This window comes from Macaca nemestrina, chromosome 1 (assembly GCF_043159975.1).
Source record: "Macaca nemestrina isolate mMacNem1 chromosome 1, mMacNem.hap1, whole genome shotgun sequence".
NCBI classification, from domain to species: Eukaryota; Metazoa; Chordata; class Mammalia; order Primates; family Cercopithecidae; genus Macaca; species Macaca nemestrina.
In genome coordinates this window covers 178,470,572-178,494,580 of record NC_092125.1, presented here as the reverse complement: position 1 = coordinate 178,494,580, position 24,009 = coordinate 178,470,572, and the positions used below count along the sequence as shown (strand labels likewise).

Sequence of the window (24,009 nt, the reverse complement as noted above, 5' to 3'; positions counted from 1 at the left end):
CGAGATCGCGCCACTGCACTCCAGCCTGGGCGACAGAGCAAGACTCCGCCTCAAAAAAAAAAAAAAAAGATTTCATCAATAATAACTGAAAACTCAAAAAACAGCAGTGTAATAGATTAAGAGCCAATGTACAAAAAAAAAAAAAAAAAAGACAATGTCAGTTTAAAGTTTTAACACAAACATTGGGGGATAAAGTTCTCACTAAAAATTATTTTGAAAAATACTTTTATTATTTGAATATTTTATGATTATACTATAATGCATAATTTTAATTAATCATCTTCCACTTCATTCTGCTTACCCTATTAATGCTCTGAGCTTGAGTATTCAAGGAGAAAAGCCTAAGTAAATATTTTAAACTTTGAAAAAAATTAATCTTCATACAATGTATGTGTATTCCATTCTAAACAGTAAGTTATTCATACTACATAGAATAAAAGTAAAATGAATCAAATAAAAACTAAAACAAGAAGATTTGTCCACCAGGTGGAAGGGTAGGCACAGGGCAGTACTTGGGTGGTTCTGGTGGTGACCTACACAGAGAACTTCCAAAGAGACACAGATTCAGGGGTGTATGATGGGGAACATGTAATTCTCAGGATTATGACAGCTTGCAAAAATGATGATACAAAATGACGAAATCAATAATTCAGAAACCTACATAAAAAATACCATTTAAGAAAACTGACGTATGTGTGTTGTGTATTTTTCACTTCTGATCACTTACCTATAAGGAGACTGAACTGAGGTTGCTACAGTTGGCATGGCAGTTGCTGTAAGCATTTTTGTTGCTCTGGTCACAGCATGTGTTAGAGTGGGGCCACCAAGTGCTGAACTGGCTGCCTAAAAGATACCAATCATTCATTCTTTATCAGGGGTTCTCAACCTGGACGCTAATGACATTCTGGACAGGATAATTTGCTGTTGCAGAGGGCTGGCCTGGGCATTCATTGCCAGATGTTTAACAGGATCCCTGGCCTCTACCTACCTAGGGACCAGTAGGATGCTTCTAGTTGTGACAACCAAAAATGTCTCCAGATATTACCAAATGACCCCCAGAGGCAAAATAAGCTACAGCTGAGAACTAGTGCCCTACATACATATGTTAATACTTACATGGGACCTCATAAAGGGTATTTGAATACTTGAATATTTTTTTATAATGACATATTTGGATAGAAGTCACAATTAGGGAAATACTGTACATATTCTAGCACATACTTATCAGAAAGTTTAACTTATTGGAGTTGGGAGGCAGTAGCATTTTAGGCTTTTGGAATATTTTTGATTAGATATGAAACTTAAGCATATCAACTGAATATGAACGTTTAATGCTTTAACCGTCATGCTACAAATAAAAGAGATACAAGTGAGGTAGCATTACACAGCAGGCTTCTAATGGACAAAGACAACCGATACCACCTACTACTAACTGTCCTGCTGTGGCCTTTAATAACATTTATGGTATAACTAGGTGAAACATAAAGTAAAAAAAAAAAAAAGAAAAGAAGCAGTGCTTGTATAAAATTCCTGAACAGAAAAAGAAAAAAGAGAAAAAGATCCTATTACAAACATGGAATGTATAGACGACCTATTTTCTGAAGATAGTTCCTATACTCCAAAAGGGGAGGAAGGTGGATGGAGTGGGGAAAACAGCTGATGAGAGGGAGAAAGATTTCCTATAAAGTACACTTATATATTGGGCAAACATCTGTTCCCTATGCCACAATATGGTACTATTGATAAATTCTTCAATAGGATCCAGCCACAAACATCAACATTATAAATTATCTAAAAAGATAAAATTACAAAAGAAAAAAAAATTTACCTCAAAGAGAAGTCAAATAAAATTTGCTACTCACTTCTAATCTTGTGTAGCAATCAGCAATGAATTTCTTATGTAAAGATACTGAATCCTGAAAGAGTATATGGAAATTACAATTAGTCCTTGACATTTAGTTGTAATCATTATTCAGCACAAAATATCAAAATAAGCCACTTTTTGGTCATGCCAAGGATCATAGCTTATCACTAAAATATATATATAATTTTCTGCTTTCTTGTGTATGGGTAACTTCTTTCCTTAGATACCTACCTTCTTTAATCTAGGATTTAGATTAATGTAACTATAGTTTATGATTAGCTGAATAGCTTCATTAGCAATTTCTTCATCAGGTGATTCCATGGCTATTTTCCAAATGAAATCCATTCCTATCAATTCCAGCTTTTCTACATACTGTTCAAAAGAAGAAAAATTATAAAGCATATCAGGATCACAAAATTACAAAACCACAAACAATTATTTTGTTACATCACGAGTCCACACTTCTTCAGTTCAATACGAATTAAGGCTGCAAAACCTCAGCTATATGAAAATAATATTATACTGATGTGGAACTTTAAAAAGCAACCAACCACAGAAGCACTGGGCAAATTCCATGGGAACCAGGATAGGTATGGAGATATCTCTTCAGACATCCCTAGACCCAAACTGGACACAGAGCCCGACAGGCTACTGAAGCAGAAATAGAGGAGGAGTGAGATGGGCACCATTTTCAGGAGCTTTTCTTCAAAAGGAAACACAGTCAAGCCAGAAGTGGTCACTAATTCTTGGGGCTCAATCTGGTCTTTCTAAAGCTCAGTAGGCAACAGCAGGACCCAGAGCTTGTAAGATCTGGTAAAAACTCTTACCACCCAGGAAGTCATGTCTTGAATAAAAAGGACGTAGAAAAAGAGTTAATAAGCCTTTTTTTCTTTTCCCCCAAAGGGGTATGTGTAAATATAAACATAAGCTGTACATCCTAGTTTTCCTGCCTGTCTATTCCTGAATTTTTCTCCCCAAATCCCTGCCATTGTGATCCCAGGACGAAGACTGCGCTTGCTTTTTTAGGTACATGTGAACTGCTGGATCTGAGGAGTTGGAAGCTTAGGTGAACTATCCCTGCTCTGCATTCATGTAGCCACAGGAGGCCACTGGCTGTCCCTAGATCAGCCAGAAACAGAGAGATGTGAGGAGGGACTGGTGTCCTCCCAGGTAGCTGGTGAGGCATGGTAGTGCAGGTAGGAGCCTCCCTTACACTCTAGGAGAAGCTCTGTCAACAAGGTAGAAACTGGCAGTCAAGGAGATGCTGTTCTTTAAAAAAAAAAAAATCCATGTTATCTCTCAACACTTTTTTTTCGTTTTTGTTTTGCTGAATATCAAGTTATACTAGATTATCCCAACTCTCTAGATTTGAGAATAACATACTTACCAACTGAGCTCCTTGTCTTTTCAATCGATGATCACAAAGATTCACATTTTCAAAAAAAGTTTTAAATAAGTTAAAACCTGTAATTATAAAATGCCAAATAAATTCATGTACTCTAGGTAACACAGATAATCAATGAAAAGACTCAAAGTGGATCAAGAACTAAAACCGTAAGACTCTTGGCATTGGCTTCTTAGATATGGTATCAAAGCAGAAGCAACAAAAGAAAATATTAGTAAATCGGATATAATCAAAATTAAGTGCTTCAAATGACACTAACAAGGAAGTGAAAAGACAACTCACATAATAGAAGAAAATACTTGCAAATCAACTATCTGATAAGGAGCTAGTATCTAGAATACCTAAAGAACTCTTACAACTCAACAATTAAAAGACAAACCCATTTTAAAATGGGCAAAAGATTTTAAGATTTCTCTAAAGAATATAAACAAATGGCCAATAAGCACATATAAATAGATGCTTAATATAATTAGTCACCAGAGAACCGCACATTAAAACCATTAGATTTGGCCGGGCGTGGTGGCTCAAGCCTGTAATCTCAGCACTTTGGGAGGCTGAGGCAGGCAGATCATCTGAGGTCAGGAGTTTGAGACCAGCCTGACCAACATGGTAAAACCCTGCCTCTACTAAAAATACAAACATTAGCCAGGTGTGGTGGCATGTGCCTATAATCCCAGCTACTTGGGAAGCTGAGGCAGGAGAATCACATGAACCTGGGAGGTGGAGCCAAGATCATGCCACTGTACTCCAGCCTGGACGACACAGGAAGACTCCATCTCAAACAAACAAATAAAAAAAACACCCATTAAATTCTGATACCACTTTATACCCATTAGGATGTCTAAAATAAAAAAAGGCAGATAATAACAAGTATTGGTGAGGATGTGAAGAAACTGGAACCCTCATATATTGCTGGTAGGATTACGAAATTACAAAATAGTGTGGCACTTTGCAAAACAGGCAGTTCCTCAAAGGTTAATTACATATCACAACAATCTGACTTCTAGATATACATCCAAGAGAAATGCAAACTAATACCCACAGAAAAACTTGTACATGAATGTTTACAGCAGTATTAACCATAACACCCAAAAAGGGGCAATAATCAAAATGTTCATTAGCTCATGAGTGGATAAATAAAATATGGTACACCCACACAGTGGAATATTATAAAGCCATAAAATGGAACGAAGTGCTGATACATGCCATAACCTGGGCGAACCCTGAAAACATTATGCCTTAATACAATGAAAGAAGTCAGAGACAACAGATCACAGTGTATGATTCCACTCATATAAAATGTTCTGATTAGGCTAATCCATAGACAGAAGATAGATTAGAGGCTGGATAAAATGAATGGAAAGTGACTGTTAATGGGTATAGGTTTATTTTTGGGGTGATGAAAATGTTCTCGGATTGGAACAGAGTGAAGGTAACATAATTTTGTGAATATACTAAAAGCCACCATTTGTACACTTTAAAAAGTGAGTTTTATGGTATGTAAATTATATCTCAATTTAAAAATTCAATGAAAAGAAACACCTGAAAGGAGGATTTCTATACTTTGATACATTTTTACCTTAATGAATCCTTTTGTACTAAGAAATTTTAAAAAGACAATTTGGCAATTTGACCTAGCAGGCCATATGATTTAAAAACTAATTATAAGATACCATTCATGTAAAAAGGAATTTGAGTACTAAATATGTCTTTATATGTACATGAAAAATTCTAGAATGATATTCCTGTTTAGTTGCTTCTGGGAAGGAGGATTAAAAGTAAAGGAAAGAATAACAATTCTTACTTAAAAGTACTGAAAAAAAATGATCTTAAGTTTTTTCCTACCATTCATAGTGATTTCATATGACTCCAATTTAAGAATTTTCTCCTTGAAGAGCTGTTGCTGAACATCACTCTCGAGATCATGCTGCCCTTTTGTAAACCATTCAAAACACATCTGTGGAATAAGACAAATATTACCCTGTAACTAAGATCCATTTCAGGCACATACATATTCCAAACTGGAAAAGTAAAGATAAATTATTTTAATACTTCAAATGTTTATATTGTCAAAATACCACTCAAAGCTAAAATGCTTGGAATTCTGAAATTAAATGAAGCAGTTACTAGCAATCTTTCCTCTAGATAATGAAAATATCTACTCATACTTTTCACTGGATTTTATACTTGGGTTTTTCCATCAACATTTATCGCCTGCTTACGCCAGGCACTATCACAATAGTGAAGCCTTTCGACAAGTCTAGGAAGTAGTTAATATTATTCTGTCAAATAAGATGAGGAAAATGAAATTCACTGTTAGAAAACATCAAGACAGGTGTTTTGTTCCTGATTTAATCTATCTTTGGCTGTTTAATTATAGTTTAAAAAAAATTTGGCCAGGTACCAATTCTTCTTTACTGTTTTTGGGGTGCAACATCATTATAGGAACTCAAAGTTTTCTGTTGATAATTTAAAATTAGTTTCATATGGAGGGGAAAAAACTTAAATATATCTAGAATTCTTTATACTCATTTGGTTAAACTTGGTATTTTATCCAGAATGGTATCAAAATTACCAAAGAACTCATACATTTATTTTTATCATGAATACATGTTATATAAAACATTTTTTTAGCACTTACAGTTCTTGGCCCATACTATTTATGCTTATATAAACTGAAAAGTGTTTAGAAGATGTGAAAACACTTTTCAGAAAAAGTGAAATATTTAAATATTTCTGCCTTACTTTATCCACACTACCATCTTCTTACCTCTCTATCTAATTCACAAACATCCTGGCCAGTTACAAGACACTCCCAGATCTCCTTGGCACGATTCCAGCCCAGATACAGAGTAGCTTCTTGCAAGAAAAATGCCAGAAATTTTAGATGTGCTTCTAAATACTGCAAAAAGAAATAATGCTAATTAGTTAACTCCAGGCATTCATTCCTAAAAGCAACATTAAAACAAAACTCTTAAGTTTTAACAACAGTTTTACTTAATCCTTTTTCATATAATTTAGGGTAAAGTAAATATTAGAATTCTATTTACAAGTTGATAGTACAATGTAATAGCAGCTATCTATCTCAAGTCTATTAGAAATTCGGTTGATTTTGGACGTCAATAAAATGTAATTTCAGCAATCTCAGAGTAAAACACTACAAACTCACAACTTTCCTAATTTCACAATTAGGAAAAAACAAATTTTTTCCTAATTTTTTAAAGAACTATAATATTGCTAATCAATTGATTTGAAAAACAAAACCCATTATCCACTGAATTCGCAATTATTATTTCAGATCAAAAACAAAGAAAAAGATGTTTATTCCTTCATCATATGAAAGATAATTCACAAACATCAAGATACAAAACTGTTTCATCACTACAAAGATACCTCACACAACCTCTTTATAGTTACAGCTAACAAAAATTCTTTTTATAGTAAAAGTATAAAAAGGTCCAATGAATGTTGTAAATCATGAAGCAAAAACACAAGGCCTGATACCTCCCGGTAAGTGTACCGGCCATCCACTAGTGTAGAGCTACTTAAGCCTCCAGGCCCGGCCACAGCAGCTGCAAGCCGATGACAAGCGATCAAACTTCCCGTTACCAATTTCACTATTTCAAAATTTTTCTTCAAGTCTTGAATAATGCTCTTGGCGAAAATAACAAAAAGAAAAGTGGTAATGAGAATTTGCAGTTATTTTGTTGGTTTAATACAAGCTGCTATTTAAATATGTAGTCCCAGATGAGACAAAGCAAACATAAGAATTTCCTCATTCATATTTCCTAAACAAAAGTAAACAAAATCAATCTGGTATGTACATTTACTAGAAAATTAATAAACTACTAACATTTTCCATCTAAAAAATATTCCTTTTTTTTTTAAAAGCTATTTAAAAGTTATTTAAAAGTTTAAAGTTATTTAAAAATAACTATTTCACTTCCTGTATACTTTTCTGGATCGTTCTTCCCATGTCTATATACTGAGGAAACTCTAGTACTTTAAGCAAACTAATCTTTTTATGATACAAAACAAGCAACAAGCTTTTTAATCTTTTCAAACCAATTTTTAAAATGCCATTCTAACTTTTAAAAATTGGTTTAACTTAATTATTTCAAAATTAAGCAAATAAAAAGAAAATGAGTTAAGGAGATACCAAAAAAAAAAAGCTCCACAGAAATGAAAGCAGAATGATGCTTAAACTCAAGATTATTAAATGATGTAAGTGAATTACATTAATAAACATAAAGATAGTGACTATAAACTCAGCAATTTTAGCCATATTTTGTTATTATAAAAGTTATGCCAGTAACTGTATAATAATAAAAAATAGCTATACCCTTACCTTGTCTTGCTTTTGATAAGTTTGTTTTATGAATGAGCGAGTAATTTCATGGAGCTGACGTAAAGCTGGTACCACCCATACAAACTGAGGATTATTAAGCTGAGATGACTAGAGTTAAAAAGAAGTTACATTAATTAAATTTAGAAATAAACAGGAGATTCATTTATTAGCTATACAAAATTTCCAAGTCAATCAGGTTTGTTACACATTTTATTATTTTACTCTTTATATTGACCATTTAGAGCTTATCTTCATGCACTCATAATTCAGTCTTCAACTTCTTAATCTGCATGCAATTTCCTAAAGCCAAGAACTGCAAACAGGAGTGGATGTGAAGTGACAGTAAATGTACAGGGGTACATCAGCAAAAAACAGACAAGGAATTAGCAACTTCAGAGGACAGATTAAGTAGCACAGGCTGCTAAGTCATGTTGACACAAAATAAACTGATGGCCAAAGCTTAACTTGGATAATACTGAACTGCATGGTAAGTAAAATGGAGTAAGAATATTGCTTTCTATGATTATATGATTAAGATACCAATGACATGATCAAGACACCAATAGTGGTCTAAATATTAAAGAAAATATTCATAATCTGTATTTCCTAGTTAAAACATTTTCATAAGAGGTAATTCTACTTTTATTATTACAGACATTTTACACTTACACTGTACATTTTTCAAAACACTTTCAAATATATTATTTCTGAAACTGGTATATGACAATCCAGATCGTCATAGTACAGATCTAAAAAGTCTACTGTTCGTGTAATACTCTTTATAAAGACAACTACTTTTTAATAAATAGCATCTTTCAAACTATGAAATTTCAAAATTGGTAAGAATTTCAGTTAAAACATGACTATTAAATCTCTAACCAAAAAGCTGAGTAAAAACTTAACTCCTCAGCATTCTTCAGAGGCTGAATTTTTTGTTTTAAAGCCTCCTTGTTCTATTGAACCTTAGTATAAGATGAAGACCCTTGTGGAGGGGAAATACACTTTTGTTGTCTTTGTAGAGAAACATCTCACTATTGAATATGTAAATGTGTTATTGTCACACAATAGTTTTTTCCTTGCCTCATAGAGATCAGCCAATCCTCAATCAGCAAATACCATATTTCCTAGATTCTAAGACAAAGATTTCATATATTTTAACATTTCTGAAATTGACGCATTAGACAATTATGTCAAAAGAAACTCACTAGCCACTAGGCACAGGGGAGTAAGTTTTTATATAGCTGTGCTTACCTGAGTATGTGCAAACTTAGCTGGACACAAAAGGTATTTCTTCATCTACCTGTCATTTTAGTTGTTACCTGGTATAGGTAGTACCAAACAAGAATGGCTTTCTCACTTAAATTTGGATCACTAATATGTTACTTAAATGTTATAAAAAATATTACACTATAATGCAGCACTAACTAACCAGTTGTGTCCATCAACATAATTAAACTAAAAGAAAACAGTGGTCTCACACTAAAGCATTTTCCAAAGCCAGGAGAAGTTGGCATGACAGACTTATACCCTGTGAAGGGCTGTACCACTCAACACTAAATATCTCTCTGTCCTAAGCTGCACCTTATTTCAAGAGAAGGTGTTTAACTTGTAGTGTACATAACTCAATCATGAAAAAAAGCAGCTTGAGTTTTACAAAATAGAACAAGCACACAAAACTCCATATTCATAACATGCCTCAAAATTATACAGCCAATCTTAAAGATTTCAGAGAGGTCCAAAGCATTACTACATACAATGCAAAGCAGTGTGCTCCCATGAAGCTGTTCATAATTGTTCAAAAAAAGGCTTAGGCTCAACCTCTCATTAAGAATCTAAACCAACGGTCCATAACTGCAAAATGGACAGTTTCTTTTTTTCTTTTTTGCAAGCTTATTAAATCTGAGATGCAGGCTGCAATCACTGGCATCTTGGAATCACAGAAATAAAGTATATATTAAAGGCCAACTACGTAGTGAGACCAGCTAGACTATTTCTTGCTACACGTTGCAAAATGACAGTAATAAAAACTGTAAGGTTCATATCCAAACAGATACCTTCCCAAAAGGATTACAAAATTGGGACATAAATATGAACTCTTCAACAATAAGCAAATATATTAAAAAGTATCATGATGGCCAATTAAGTCAATTATGGTAACACTATTTTTATTTAATATTGAAAATTATCCTTTGAAGGTAACTTGTTATACAATAAAATTCAAAGAAAAAGTCCATAAAATTAAAATTTAAGAATTATTTCTAATATAGCCCTTTTAAAGTTTAGCAAACAGGAAAGATGTTATTTATTTCATCTTATCTATGACATGGTGACAAGTTATAAGAAAAATTTTAATTACTCTTCTCCAATTTCAACAAAGATATCTGATAATGTCACAGAGTGGAGGTTTCATAAGTAGGAGCTAATGGGATGTCTAAATTGGACTCAACATTAGATGAAGCCCTAGAGGTCAATTGGTTTAGCCTGCAAACCTATGCCTAAATTATATTTATTCATTTTTTATACAATGACTGACTTACTATTTCCAATGATGAGGAACTCACTACCTCAGAAGGGACTGAATTCTGTTTTCAGACTGTTCTCACATAAAAGTTCATTGATACTGAAACATGCTTCTGCATAACTTCTTAGGAGACATAAAAAGTAAGTTGAATGAAACTTCTCTATGACAATGCTCTAAGTATTTAAAGAAAACTTTCATATTTTCTTGAGTTCTCTCTTCTCAAAGTTGAACATCCCCACTTCCTCTTCTGTCTTGTTTTTCCAGACCTACCCTTTTATCTAGGACCACAGCAAAAATTTTTGCTTGGGAGGACAATTTCTAAAAGTATTTCCTCCTGTACTAACCACATCATGTGAAAGTATCTGTACTGAGGACATTTTGCTACTTTTATTTTCGGTTATGTGTTTTGTTAAGTAGAGGCAACTCAGCTATGGCTAAGTGAGGCTTTTGGTGTCCTCATAGGGTGAAGGGGAGGAGGTAAGAGGAAGGAAACCAACATTTGCTAAAAGCCTGTCAGGCACTGTGGTAGGTGGCCTGAAGATAAACAACTTAAGGAATATGCAGATACAACTAATTGAGGAAAAATGAGTTTGTTTTTTTTTTTTTGGTTTAGTAATTTGTTTTTGGATGAGTACATTTAAACTTTTTAATTGAAGAAAAAAAGAAGTGAAATAAGAGGGAAGGATTGGGGTAGACAGTGGAAGGTATAGAAGCAGCAAAGGAAAGAGGACCAAGGGAGCCAAGGGTACCCTGCAGAATCTATAGAAATAAAGTTAGGAAATCAAGGTCAGAATTTCTGAACACAACAGTGGAACTTGGGAATTTTAAAAATATCAAAAGCAGAGGGAAGGGGAATCAGTTGGGGGAATAAAGGTAGCTGAGGGCAGGAGGGAAGTAAGAAGTGGGTGATCTTGTCTTACCCTTTGCTTAGTTTCTGTGTAGCCTGGCAGGGAGACATAATCCCCAGTCAGCCCACCTTGCTGCCTGGCAGGAAAGGGCATAGCATAGAAAAACACCTTTAGTGGAAGTAAATAATTCACCCCCCTGCCTGGAGCCATATCCAGGGGGCTTTGATCTTCCCACTGCCCCCCTTCAGCAATGTGTACTTTGTAAAAGTCCATGAAAGCACTTAGTAAACTGAAAAGTGCTATATAAAAGGCAAGATATTATTGTTTAGAATGAAATAATGGTACACCAGAATTTCTTTACTGGGAGCAGTGGGGAAATAAAAAAGAAAGAATATTACTTTCAAGTCTCACTAAATAACTCCAAAAATTCTTTTACTTTTTGAGTTTTGTTATAAAACAACAGACATAAATGAAATGACTGCAAAGAGAAGCAATAAAGATGCAGTGATGCAACTGACTAGAAAAGCTAAGTAATGCTTAGCTGTAACAAGGAAGGAATAATGGTCAGGAGGGATATTCTGGTTTCATAACGCCACTTCCCTGGAGGAGGGAAAAGTCCATTCAGCTTTGACCTTTTATATACAAAGAAACGTGTCTGTTGCTGAGAAGAAAAGACCATTTTTCTATGGATACCCTTTTCCTCTTACTATTACTATTGAAGGTTCTAAACATCTTCAATAACTATGGATGAATTGTAATCATAAGGAGAGGTTGCTAAATTATCTCAATCACTGAGCTAAGGAAACTGGGAAAATTCAAATTGTATCTGAGTGAAAAGAAAGCAATGTTGTTGAGTTAAAAGAAAAATTCCTCATAACCTGAGAATTACCAGCTCCAGTTTGCAAATACCTTTTAAAATCTCTAAAGCTGGGTTACATGTAGAAAATTCACTTGGTCACATTTCAGTGTCAGAAATACAAAACACAAAGTTCTTCAATGCCCCCAACTAAACTTTATGATCAAACACAACATAAGAAATAAAAGCCCATTGAGCTAAGAGTCTCTTAATATACCAATGAAAATTAGTTGGCGGTATCCAAGATCCTTTAAATAAATACTTAACAAAAGTCAAACAATGTGTTTTACCAATGAAATTATTAAGCCACTAGTTATTCTACCAAAACTTTTCTTATGTTAATAATAAAATGAAAATCAGAAAGTAGAAGCCTTCCCGGTGCTAGGCTTTAAGTTTGGTCTGGGCATCCTGAGGGTCTAGGTGGAAGGACAACACTGCTCCAATTAGTGCTGCTGCAACAACAGCAGCACAGTCCACTGAGCTGGCCGCTGTGATCAGCCCTCTCAGAGGAGAGGCTTGAGGCGTAAGGACTGGAGAGCTGCAATCATTACCACTCAATCTGCTAACCACCACCTCCAAGGAAAGTCCAGAAGTTCACAGTAACCTACAGTCCCAGTCCCTCTTATACAAGTCACTATCCAACCCTGCCTTCTAAAATCAAGCCCCAGCAACAGATACTCACTGAATGACTTTGCCTATAGAATTACTTTAGGAATATGTCTAAATGAAGAACCTGAAACACTACTATGTGCCATCGATGACTGAACCTCCTTCCTTTCTCTCTCTCATTCTATGACTGTTCCTCCATTTCTCCCTTATGGGAGAAAAACAAGCACAATATTTATTTAGAATCCACTGTACTTATTAAAATTGTGCATACTTTAGATTTAATTTTAAAAAGAAAAACTAAGTTGAAAATCTTCTTATATACTTTTCATAAAATTAGAAGATTTTAATTTTAATTTCAGAAAATTAACTCTTTGAATGTGACCCTAGATTTGTTTTCCCATTAGGAGTAACTCCCAAGCTTTTAATAAAGCATAAGTCATAAACAAATTTTTAGACATCAAATTTGAATATGAACATTAAGAAACATTAAAACATACTATTATTTTAAAATTGTAATGTAATTTATTAAAGGAAATTATTAAACTAGTATACCTTTTAGTTGGTTCCATTTGCAAATTCTTACCTTGAATCCATCCTTCTTGTTTTTTTCCAAACCTGACCATTCTCCAGGCTGAAAATTCATTTTAAGAGAAATATAAGTGACTTGGTAAAAGCAATACCTATAATTTCCCGATCTTGTACTTTAAGGTAAGAGCTTCCAGATACAGCATTTAGTTTAATTTACATAATAGGGGAGGAAAATTATTTGGCTCTAATTACTCAGGGAATACTGTTGCTTTAACAACAAAATCAGATAAAAGCTGAAACCAACCCTCTTAATATCTTCTATGCACTTGATGATGTAGCTCCTCTTGATTGCTTCTTTCACTGCATACGCATCACTAAGGATTGTCAGGTGCTCCTCCAAGGCCTGCTGAATAAGGCTACTGGGCAGGGTTGGAAGGTGAGCCAGTTCCCAGAGTACGTCTAATACCTACAATAATATTACATATAATCAGCCAGCCAATACGCAAATAGCTGCTTTGAGCATTTGTAGCTAGAAAAATCCATTTGATTCTCCTGCCTTTCCAGAAGTGGTCTCAAAGCGAGCTTCCCGGCCTATTCGTCCAATCAGGCTCAATAGCTTCTGTCTTACTCTATCACTCTCAGTCTCCCAGCTCTGTAGAATGGAAAAGACACAGGAATTGCTTCACGATCAAACTGGCAAAATATGCAGAAATTTTAAACTTGAGCTAAAAACAATAACGTAAGAAAAGTACACTTAAACACTGCTAATTGGTGGGGAGGAAGGGTATTCAGGACCACAAAAGAGCTTATTTTAAGAAAATTTAAAAGGAAGCATGTCTGACTGAACACATACCTTCTGAATGAGAACAAACAAATGATTAAGCTGATCTGAATTAAATTTCACAGCTGCTGCAGCAATAATAGTATGAATGTTCTCAATCACGGTAGATGATTGTCCTGACTGGAAAAGGAAACATTGGCAAAAAGTTAAGTCGTGGAACTTGGAACAACCTAAGTCTTCCCCCTAGCAATTTACAGAAGCACAAGCAAAAATATAACAAAGATAAATCGACTCTGGTCTAATCAGCATCCACTTGCATAATATTGGCAAGACTATATGAAGCAACCATTATTAATCGTTATCAGCTGGCCTTATTTAAATTCCTAGCAGCATTAATTCTTTAAACCGACAATGGAAAAACACACACACACACACACACAAGAATCAAGTTCTCAATCTGACATATTTCACTTCAAGAAAAGAACAAAATATTTTCAACTGCTAAAAGATTTAAACAGATTGAATTATAAAACAAATGTACTCACTTTCGGCATTTTATAAATGATACTGAAGGTTCCAATTGAGTGTATTACCTGCCTCATTTCTTATTTTACTCATAGATACTTTGTGATTTCAATTAATGTTTATTTATCCCATTGGCAGTAAGTCTTTGCTGCAGAGCTATAGACCCTATTGTCAACCTTAAGGTTTAAATTCACTTTATAACCTCAATTATGTCACTGTTATGCCTCACTGTTCATCGTGTGAGAGACTTGAAAGAGGACATTTTAAGATTCAATTTCTTAAGAATTTTCTCAATATATACTATGCACATAGAGTCATTCATTGAATGTAGTAGGAATATACAACATATAAATCATGGTCTCTAATCGTCAAACTAAATCTTCAACCTTATGTGGATTCAAAATTTATATTCGCAAAACAAAATTATATGAGTGTATTCCACCAAAGTCAAGACATGGGAAGTAATATCTTGGGACCCAGGACTGTTTTCTTTTACTCCTGGACCTGACTTTTTACAGTCGGCTCTGTAATGCTGGGCTGGGAGCCTGCCAACTACATTTCCCAAACTCCTCTGCCAGCCAACTTCCTATTATGTTCTGCCAATGAGAAGAAGCACTGGGAGATGAGTGGCAGGATGAAGTACGTCTGGCTTAGGCTCAGAGTGGATGCAGATGCTGGCTGTGGCAGCAAGGGACTCTGGAAACCTTGGTGGCAGTAGCACCTCTCTGACAGTTCCAGCACTTCAAGTAAAAGCGCCTCCAAGAGCAGCTTCATTTCTGTGAACTTAATACCCCTTCTTTCTTTTTGCTTCTCCAACATTCTCCTTTTTTGTTCCTCTACCTTACTTAGGAACACCTTTGTAAACAATCCCCTGTAATCAATTCCCTTTGTTTGATATACCTAGCACAATTTCTACTTCCTGACTAGATTCTGACTGATACAGTGACTAAGTTGATACAGTCAAAAAGTGCTGCAGGTTTTTCTCTGGCTTACCAACTAGATGAAGAATAATACCATTAATGAAATAGACTGGAGAATGACTAGGTTGGGAAATAATTAATTTGAGATGCCAACGCACTATGCATGGGAACGTGTGTTACATATTTAGATATATTACATTGGAGCTCCAAGAAGAGATCTGAATTAGAGATATAATTCATAGAGTCAATAGCATACAAATGCAGTCAAAGTCACAGGAGTGCCTGCAATTGACTTATGAATACAGTGAGAAAGGGGCTAAGAACTAAGGCTTGAAAAAACCAAATAAAGTCAAAGTAGAAGCGAATAAGTTAGTAAAGGGGACTCAAGGAGGAATGCCAGGAAAGTTAGGAAAACCAGTAAAATGGACTATGACCAAAGTGAAGAAAAGAGAAATTGAAGACTATGTTGGATTCTGTCACACCTCTTGACAGTCCTAGTAAGATGAGATCTACAAACTCATCTATCATCTTTATTTAATAGGGACTAAATGGGAAAAAATTATTAATGAAAATAATATAATGAAAAGAACACTACATTGATAAACAAAGACACATACCTATTCCTAGCTCTGTCACTAACTGCTATATAACCTTCTCATTTTTTAATCTAAAAAAAGGTAATTTTAAAAAATTTTTAAAATTTTAACATTTTAATTAAAAAAATTTTTTAATCTAAAAAATGAAAAGACCAGACTAGATCAGCAGTTTGAAACTTCTTGTGGCAAGTGGATTTATACATACAATCTTAATAAAAACCTGAAACTGTAAAGTGGGTTAGGTATAGCTGCTCTGTTTAAAGCAAGATAAAGAGTCCGTTTCCCTGCTCACTCACCACCCTTCTCCCTCTCCTGTAGTTCAAAAACGTTAGGCAAAGGCAAAAATAATTCTGATCCACCTACCTGTATCTTCCAAATTTTAGTGAGCTCATCTAACGACAATTTACTACCCAAGAGTTCAATAATTCCCTTTATACGGTCACAATATTGTGCTTGGTCTATGTTGCCTAATTGAAGAAACATGAGAAAGTCAGATATAGTGAACACTGACTCTCTAAATACAATTCTATTAATTCAAAATAATAACTTGTTATAAGATCATTTAAGGGCTAATACAGTCAAAGCAACAATTTTGTATACTTTTTAATACAAAGATATACTATTTAAATTATGTTAGGTAATTTTTATTTTTTTTGAAAGCAACTTACCTTCTAGTGCAATTGACAGAACTGAGTTTTCAACTAGCCAATCTAATAATCTGTCCGTATCTATAGCATTCTTCACAGATTTGGATAAAGTGCTATCTTCTATTAGTTTGGTTACCTAAAAAGATAAGATTATTGTGACTGAGTCTAATATACATTATCAAATATTCATATGTATATAATTTTTACAATGTTACAATGTGCTTCGATAACTAGCCAAAATGTATCAAAGGCCAGTTATAAGAAGTTAACAGACTACCATTTGTGATGTCCCTTTAAAAAGAACATGGAGGGCCAGGCACGGTGGCTCACGCCTGTAATCCCAGCAATTTGGGAGGCCAAGGTGGGCGGATCACTTGAGGTCAGGAGTTTGAGACCAGCCTGGCCAACATGGAGAAACCCCGTCTCTACTAAAAATACAAATAATTAGCTGGGCATAGTGGTGGGTGCCTGTAATCCCAAACACTCAGGAGGCTAAGGCAGGAGAATTGCTTGAACTTGTGAGGCGGAGGTTGCAGTGGTCCAAGATTGTGCCACTGAACTCCAGCCTGGGTGACACAGCACCACTCCATCTTAAAAAAAAAAAAAAAAAAAGGAACATGGAGTCATTCTTACAGCTCTCGTTCCCTGGACCACTGCTAATTGGCTCAGGGATGAACATCTAACCCATACCTCAACCAGGCACTTCCTCCAAATTTTATATGTGGAAAGTATACAGAAGTGTCAAGAAGACACTTCATATACAGAAAGTCAGTCCCTCTCTGGTGATGGGAACCACAGGATGTGAAACATGGGATCTATTCATTGTCTTGATCTCTACCATATGAAAAATGCCAAATGCAGGTAGAGAGGGAGCAAGGCCAACATACTATGAAAAGCAGGCACGAGACTTGGACAGAATCCTGACAGCGGTCAGGTTGCAAATTTTAGTTGTTCTGTTGCCCACATGTGCCCACCCTTTCTTGGTCTGGCTAGTAAACCCTTCATTCATGTGAAATAATCCAGTCTCATTTCAATAAACTCCTCTTTTGGCCTAAAATGGTTCAAGATGAGTTTCTTTCACTGGTAGCCAAGAATCCTAACCAATACAAAACTGAAGGAAAAATAACTGAATTATAACTGAACTGCATTGGATCCATGTGTCACACACCAAAACCAACTGTGCTGTTTCTGTGGATATGATAGCAAGTTCAGAAAGCTACAGAAAATTATTTCCATCATTTTGCTTCGACCAACACTGTTGCAGTCATTTTGTTTTTGTCCCAACCCCAGTTAGAAGATTGAAGTAAACTTACATCTGAAATAAAACAAAATGAACTGTACCCTTAGAGCAAAAGTCTCAAACTGTACATTCTAAGGGATTATATTCTAGGAAATTTCACAAAAACACTACATATTTTAAATATTTCAGACATAAATTTTGAAAGTAACAGAGAAGATGTCTTTACTAACAATGATATACAACGTTTTATACAGAATCGTTACCTCTTTTTTATATGATTACAATAAATTATTCATATTTCCCAACATTTTTATAGTAATAAGCACACATTTTGGTAGAACTTAGTATCTGCGCATTAAGTCTTGTAGAAACAAATGCAAAACTTACTTCTTTGAGAGAATTCATCTTAGCACTGAAATGTGGTGATTTCAGCATGCGCAGTAGAATATCTAGTCGAAGGTCATCCACAATTGTCACTAGATCCGGTTGGAAGCGCATGCAAAGTAACTTAATGGCAGACAAGAGCTCAGGGATGCTAACTAATCTCTTTTATTGAATAAAAACAAAAAACAAAAAAGGAACTGTAAAAACATTTTGATCCCAATTCTTATAACACACACAAGAATACTGGGTAACAATGGTCTGGCAGTATCTGATATTTTACAAAGCCAATTAACTTCATTTTGCTTAGAAACAAAACAGCACATAGGTGAGCAGTAAAGGAAAGGGAATGGTCCTGTGAAAAATTTAGGCTAGACAAAATAAATCATGTTAAATTTAAATGGTAAAATTGCTTTAAACAACTCTGGGTAAGTTTTAACACTATTATTTTAAAGATTCCTCTACGCCAACTGTGATACCATCAAAATCATGTTAGTAAAATTCTGAATGGTATAACTTACTCACTGTATTAACTCTATTGACTAAGGCAACAACCACCAATGGTGCTTCAGAAACAGTACTTTTTAATTAGGAAATGTAAAGTTAATTTGATGTGAATGCATGTGACCAGAATCCAAAGTGTATGAACCCTGCTAAGTCCTGGCTCTGCTTCTGTGAACTAACTGGCACTAGGGTGTATCTGGCTGGAGAGAGCGTTTACCTTGTCTTTGAGGTCTTTCTCTTCTACGCTCCGTACATCCTGGATTGTAGTAAGAATGACTGGGTCTAGCATGGGCTGTAGAAATAAAATGCTACAGTTATTAAGAACTCCCGAAGCTGTCCCAAAAGTAGAGAGAGAATACTTCTTCATCTACAATTCGCAAAAGAGAGGGTGCAATGAAAAGATAAAAATTTTCATATCAGAGCAGCTACTAACTAGCTAATACTGCCAAATAAACCCTTAACTGATTCTGCTTAATCTTAGGTGCCTCAGTTTCTTCAATATAAGTACAATTTCTGTCATTACCATCTTATAAAGGTAATTTTGAAGAGTGACTCAAGACACACAGTCTAACTTTTAAAACACTGTTTTTATAATAAATATTTTGTGTTTGATTTTTAAAAATGAATGTAAACACAGACCATGGAAAATATGCTGTCATATGAACGACTTTTGCTTATTGATGTGAATGAGGCCTATAGATGAGATTCATACAATACACTGCTCCAGAATGGTAACACAACCAGAAAACTAACTCTAAAGAGTATGTGAGAATGGTAAAGTATTAGCCATTAATACATCTAAATTACCACTTCCATCTAAGTAAGAAAATATTTAAAACTTAGCTGATGAAGAAAGAGATAAACAATATTTGGCTGTCAAAGCCAAGAATACATTAGCAATGAGCTAAAATGACATCAGGCATTTATCCAGATAGAATTTCTTCATTTACACTTAATGCCAATTGTATAGGAAGGAGAGAGAGCTGTTACGGTTAAGAGAGTCATAGTGTTCTTTTCAGCATGTGCTGTTTAATCCTTACTGCAACTCTTGAGATAGCTATTACTATTATGGCCATTCTACAAATTAGGAAATTGAGGCACACAAGTTAAATAAGAGTCTTCTGAAGTCATACAAGTAGCAAGTGGTAGAGACAACTGTTATGTAAGTAACATGTACTGTATGAATTTATTGCTGAAATTTAATTTTGGATGGTTTGATATAATTAAAATAAAGATGAAGTCAGATGTGCTTGGTTGGGAATTCATACACTTCTTGTTCTTTTTAAAGTACACTCTGTTTATATATTGAATCTGGAATTTCTAAAGACCTTAATGTTAGCAGCTGGGGTATTTATGCTAAATTCCCTTCCAGAGAGCAAGGCATGAGTAAAGAGCATGTGTCTAAAACCCAATCCTGACCCTGATTATTAAATTATTAATGTTTATTATTAAAATATTAAAAAGTCCAATCACTTTGTCTCTTTATGTCTTCATGTTTCAACTATGAAATTAATGATTATATTTATATGCTTAATAAACTGAAGGAACATTAGCTGTTTCTAAAGAGCTTAATATACAGAATGGAGAAATATATAAACAGCCATCCTATTTCACCTAAAACTCTTGCAGGATTACCTTGACATCTAAAGAAAGCATTTAACATTTAGAAATAACAGAGATTGGCCAGGCATGGTGGCTCACGCCCGTAATCCTGGCACTTTGGGGAGGCCAAGGAGGGTGGATCACAAGGTCAGGAGTTTGAGACCAGCCTGGCCAGTACAGTGAAACCCTGTCTCTACTAAAAATACAAAAATTAGCCGGGCATGGTGGCACATGCATGTAGTCCCAGCTACTCGGGAGGTTGAGGCAGGAGAATCGCTTGAACCGGGGAGGTGGAGGTTGCAGTGAGCCGAGATCACACCACTGCACTCCAGCCTGGGCGACAGAGCGAGACTCTGTCTTAAAAAAAAAAAAAAAAAAAAAAAGGCCGGGCGCGGTGGCTCAAGCCTGTAATCCCAGCACTTTGGGAGGCCAAGGCGGGCGGATCACAAGGTCAGGAGATCGAGACCATCCTGGCTAACACGGTGAAACCTCGTCTCTACTAAAAATACAAAAAACTAGCCGGGCGAGGTGGCGGGCGCCTGTAGTCCCAGCTACTCAGGAGGCTGAGGCAGGAGAATGGCGTAAACCCAGGAGGCGGAGCTTGCAGTGAGCAGAGATCGCGCCACTGCACTCCAGCCTGGGGGACAGAGCAAGACTCCGTCTCAAAAAAAAAAAAGAAAAAGAAAAAGAAAAAAGAAATAACAGAAATTTCCAGAACCTACTAAAAAAAAATCCTATCTCCCTTATTAAAGCAGCCCTAAGTAAACGTGATGTTGGAAAGAAGGAACAGTGCATTTAAAAACACTGCTCCAGAAGGACACCATGCTTTCAAAACCATTTACGGTGATTTTGTAAAAGCTCTATAAAAGTTTAGGGTGCATATACTTATTTATAAAAATAAATAAATAAATAGAAGTATTTCAACGTGACATTTTGCTCGGTAAAACTTGTTAATTGAAATGAAGGAAACAAGGTAGTAGAATAGGCTTTTAGCATTAGGAAAACTGAACACTCGCAGCTTTGACTGTTCTATGACCTGCTGACTTACAATCCTACAGAGGCAGGAAATCAGACAAGATGTGCTGTTAAGCTGATATTCAGAAGTGAGCGACTGAGCCAGTAAGTGAGCCTAGCTGATTTAATACATACATACTAATCTGATTCAATACATAATGGCATTAAATCCTTAAATAATCCTGTGAAGCAAATAAGGATATGCTGCCTACTTTACAGATAATAAAATGAAAAATAAATAAAAATTGTATTTTATAAAATGATAAACTGAAAAGGTAAATAGCCTTCTCAAATGTTAGGTCTCCTATACTTCAAATTATTCAATAATTTTTATTATCTGATGGCATTTTTATTAAAAGGACAGCTAATGTGAAAAAAGGAGTTACTCTGGATTAAAGACCATTCTGAATAACCTGATAAAAAGAAGTTATTACAGTTTGCACGTCTTCAATCATCAGAAGTAACGTGAAATGGTTTAATCTTACCTGTACCACGGAGGAATTGAGGTACTCTGCACACACTCCCAAGGGTTGAATCAGTGCTGAGACAGCCTGGAAAAAGACAGTGAAGATTAGAAATACATTTGAGAAGATTTTTTTCCTGTCAAAATTAAACAAATCTCTTTTCATATATCAGAAAAAAAGTTTGAATAGTGATTTGATCAAGTCATGAATAAGACTAGAGAAACTAAACTCCTGGATAGAAAGAATTGATATAAAGATGTCAGTCCAATAAAGTCATTTCCAACATACTTGATCTATTCAATGGGGATCACAAGGACAGTTCAACAACCTAATTAACTTCCAGGGAAGCAAGAGGAGGCTTCTGCATCAGCGTCTCTGATCTGGCAGACATCTGATCTTTAGGATAAACACTAGGTCGCAAGGAAGAGTCAATACAGTACTACACCATCAGTCTCTCTCCTTGACCATTGCTATTTCCTTCACCCAGAGAGGGACCAATAGGAATCGATTAGTCATGGTTTCACAGAAATAACTGCAACTATAAGCACAATCTGTAACACTTGGGTATGTTATTTTAACACATTATTTTCTGTATTTATCAAATTACAGCAGATAGCGCAGTGTCTTATTTATGCCAAGTACGTAATAGTTTTTAATTGAATTATTATTAATTATAGAAAAGAATAAAGTGCTCTCAGCAACAAACAGGTCAACAGTATCTGAAAATTAAAGATTAGTTATTCCCCTTACTATGAGGTTATGTTTTGAGAAAATGAAGTTGATACAAACACTGCACCTGATGATTCTAAGCTCCCATGTTACAGCCATTTGTTATCTAAAAGTTTTTGTAACACCAAAAAGCTTACTAAACAACTCTGTTAAAGTATTTTTATTTGTGCCTGAGTCTATGAAGTAAATTCTGATTTTATACAATCATTTAACTGAGCCATAAAATTGTTATGCATATATATACTTGCCATATATAGCAACCAACTTTAAATAGCAAGATAATTTCATGTAACCATTACAAGTTAAGAGAAAAACTCCATAGGTAAAGAAAAAATAGTGAGGAAAAAAACTCTACATGGCAATTTGATTATAATTAGGAGTAAACATTTCTTTGGTTATCAGGACTGTGGAATCTGCTCCTCTAAAGATGAAAACCTTGAATTTGACATTTAACTTGGCATGTCCAGACCGTGCCCTCTGGCTGTATACCAACGCAAATGAAATGAACTCCCACACTGGGCACAGACAGTGGTTTAACTTACCCCAAGTTCTATATCTTCTGAATGGAGCTTGGCTTGGATTGCTGCAAATCCACCTAATTCTCCAAACTGAGAAGAAAAAAGGCACACATTAATTTAGTTTATTTTTCCCTTTAATTGTTTTATTTTGAAAAATTTATTCAGCACATAGTAGGTGTGTATGTTTATGGGGCACACGAGATGTTTTGATATAGGCATGCGATGTGAAATAAGCACATCATGGAGAACAGGGTATCCATCCCCTCAAGCGTTTATCCTTTGAGTTACAAACAATCCAATTACATTCTTTATTTTAAAATATACAATTAAGTAATTATTGACTGCAGTCATCGTATTATACTACACAAATTAATTTTAAAATGTTATATATTAATAATTTAAGCAAGGAACTAAAGCTAACATTCGACTTTATCACTGTGCTCTGTAACATTGGTCTTGAGAGAAGCCTTGCATCGATCCTTCTACTGCTCCTGTGGCATACTGCAGATAGTACTAAGTCCAAAAGCTGATGTTTACCTGCTAATATTGTACATACAAAAAAGGGAAGAAAATACGAAATCCACTCCTTAAAGCATTTTTATTATTCTCTGCAGCTGCCATTTGCTTTACATACCAAACTCTAGGACATCTCATTAGAAAACTGAAAATATACCACATGACAATGTTAACAAAAGTCATATACCTTATTTACCAAATCCACAACCCATCCATGAGGCTCCTATGAGAAAAGAAAAAAAAAAAATTGAGATGGCAATATAAAAGTTTCCCCATTAACCCTTACATTTCTTTTATCCTAAGTGAAAAGTTAGAGGAAAAATCATAAAAGTTTGGAAACTATTTTCAAAGTTTTTTCCCAAATGCTTCCTAATATGTCTTTAACATTACTGTACATAATTTTGGGAGTCTGTAAGTCTGTATTTTGATGGAATTGCCACAATGTGGAACATCTATGCATTTTTGGATAGCTGAGATCAGTTGTTTCAGCTCTCCAACATACAGAATAACTTGAGTTAAATTCTTTAAAAAAGTTTTATTTTAGAAATTAAAACTTAATTATTAACATAAAAAGTAGTAAATCAGCAGCGATT

At 34.9% G+C, this 24,009-nt stretch overlaps 1 protein-coding gene across 4 annotated transcripts in view; it reads right to left on the bottom strand.

The window, feature by feature from the left end:
• LOC105495244 (ubiquitin specific peptidase 24) overlaps nucleotides 1-24,009 on the bottom strand; it is a 149,884-nt gene that overhangs the window by 75,167 nt on the left and 50,708 nt on the right. For all 4 annotated transcript variants that reach the window (XM_071092605.1, XM_071092601.1, XM_071092597.1 and 1 more), the window contains exons 6-24: nucleotides 23,604-23,639; nucleotides 22,925-22,990; nucleotides 21,675-21,740; nucleotides 18,791-18,865; nucleotides 18,076-18,234; nucleotides 16,470-16,584; nucleotides 16,165-16,268; nucleotides 13,833-13,940; nucleotides 13,536-13,631; nucleotides 13,284-13,445; nucleotides 13,035-13,082; nucleotides 7,618-7,725; nucleotides 6,774-6,923; nucleotides 6,040-6,171; nucleotides 5,115-5,226; nucleotides 3,252-3,328; nucleotides 2,096-2,236; nucleotides 1,863-1,916; nucleotides 728-843 (exon numbers count right to left, since the gene is read on the bottom strand). In XM_071092605.1, coding sequence (XP_070948706.1) covers nucleotides 728-843; nucleotides 1,863-1,916; nucleotides 2,096-2,236; nucleotides 3,252-3,328; nucleotides 5,115-5,226; nucleotides 6,040-6,171; nucleotides 6,774-6,923; nucleotides 7,618-7,725; nucleotides 13,035-13,082; nucleotides 13,284-13,445; nucleotides 13,536-13,631; nucleotides 13,833-13,940; nucleotides 16,165-16,268; nucleotides 16,470-16,584; nucleotides 18,076-18,234; nucleotides 18,791-18,865; nucleotides 21,675-21,740; nucleotides 22,925-22,990; nucleotides 23,604-23,639 — 1,925 coding nt within the window. The remainder of the gene's footprint in view (nucleotides 1-727; nucleotides 844-1,862; nucleotides 1,917-2,095; nucleotides 2,237-3,251; nucleotides 3,329-5,114; nucleotides 5,227-6,039; nucleotides 6,172-6,773; nucleotides 6,924-7,617; nucleotides 7,726-13,034; nucleotides 13,083-13,283; nucleotides 13,446-13,535; nucleotides 13,632-13,832; nucleotides 13,941-16,164; nucleotides 16,269-16,469; nucleotides 16,585-18,075; nucleotides 18,235-18,790; nucleotides 18,866-21,674; nucleotides 21,741-22,924; nucleotides 22,991-23,603; nucleotides 23,640-24,009) is intronic.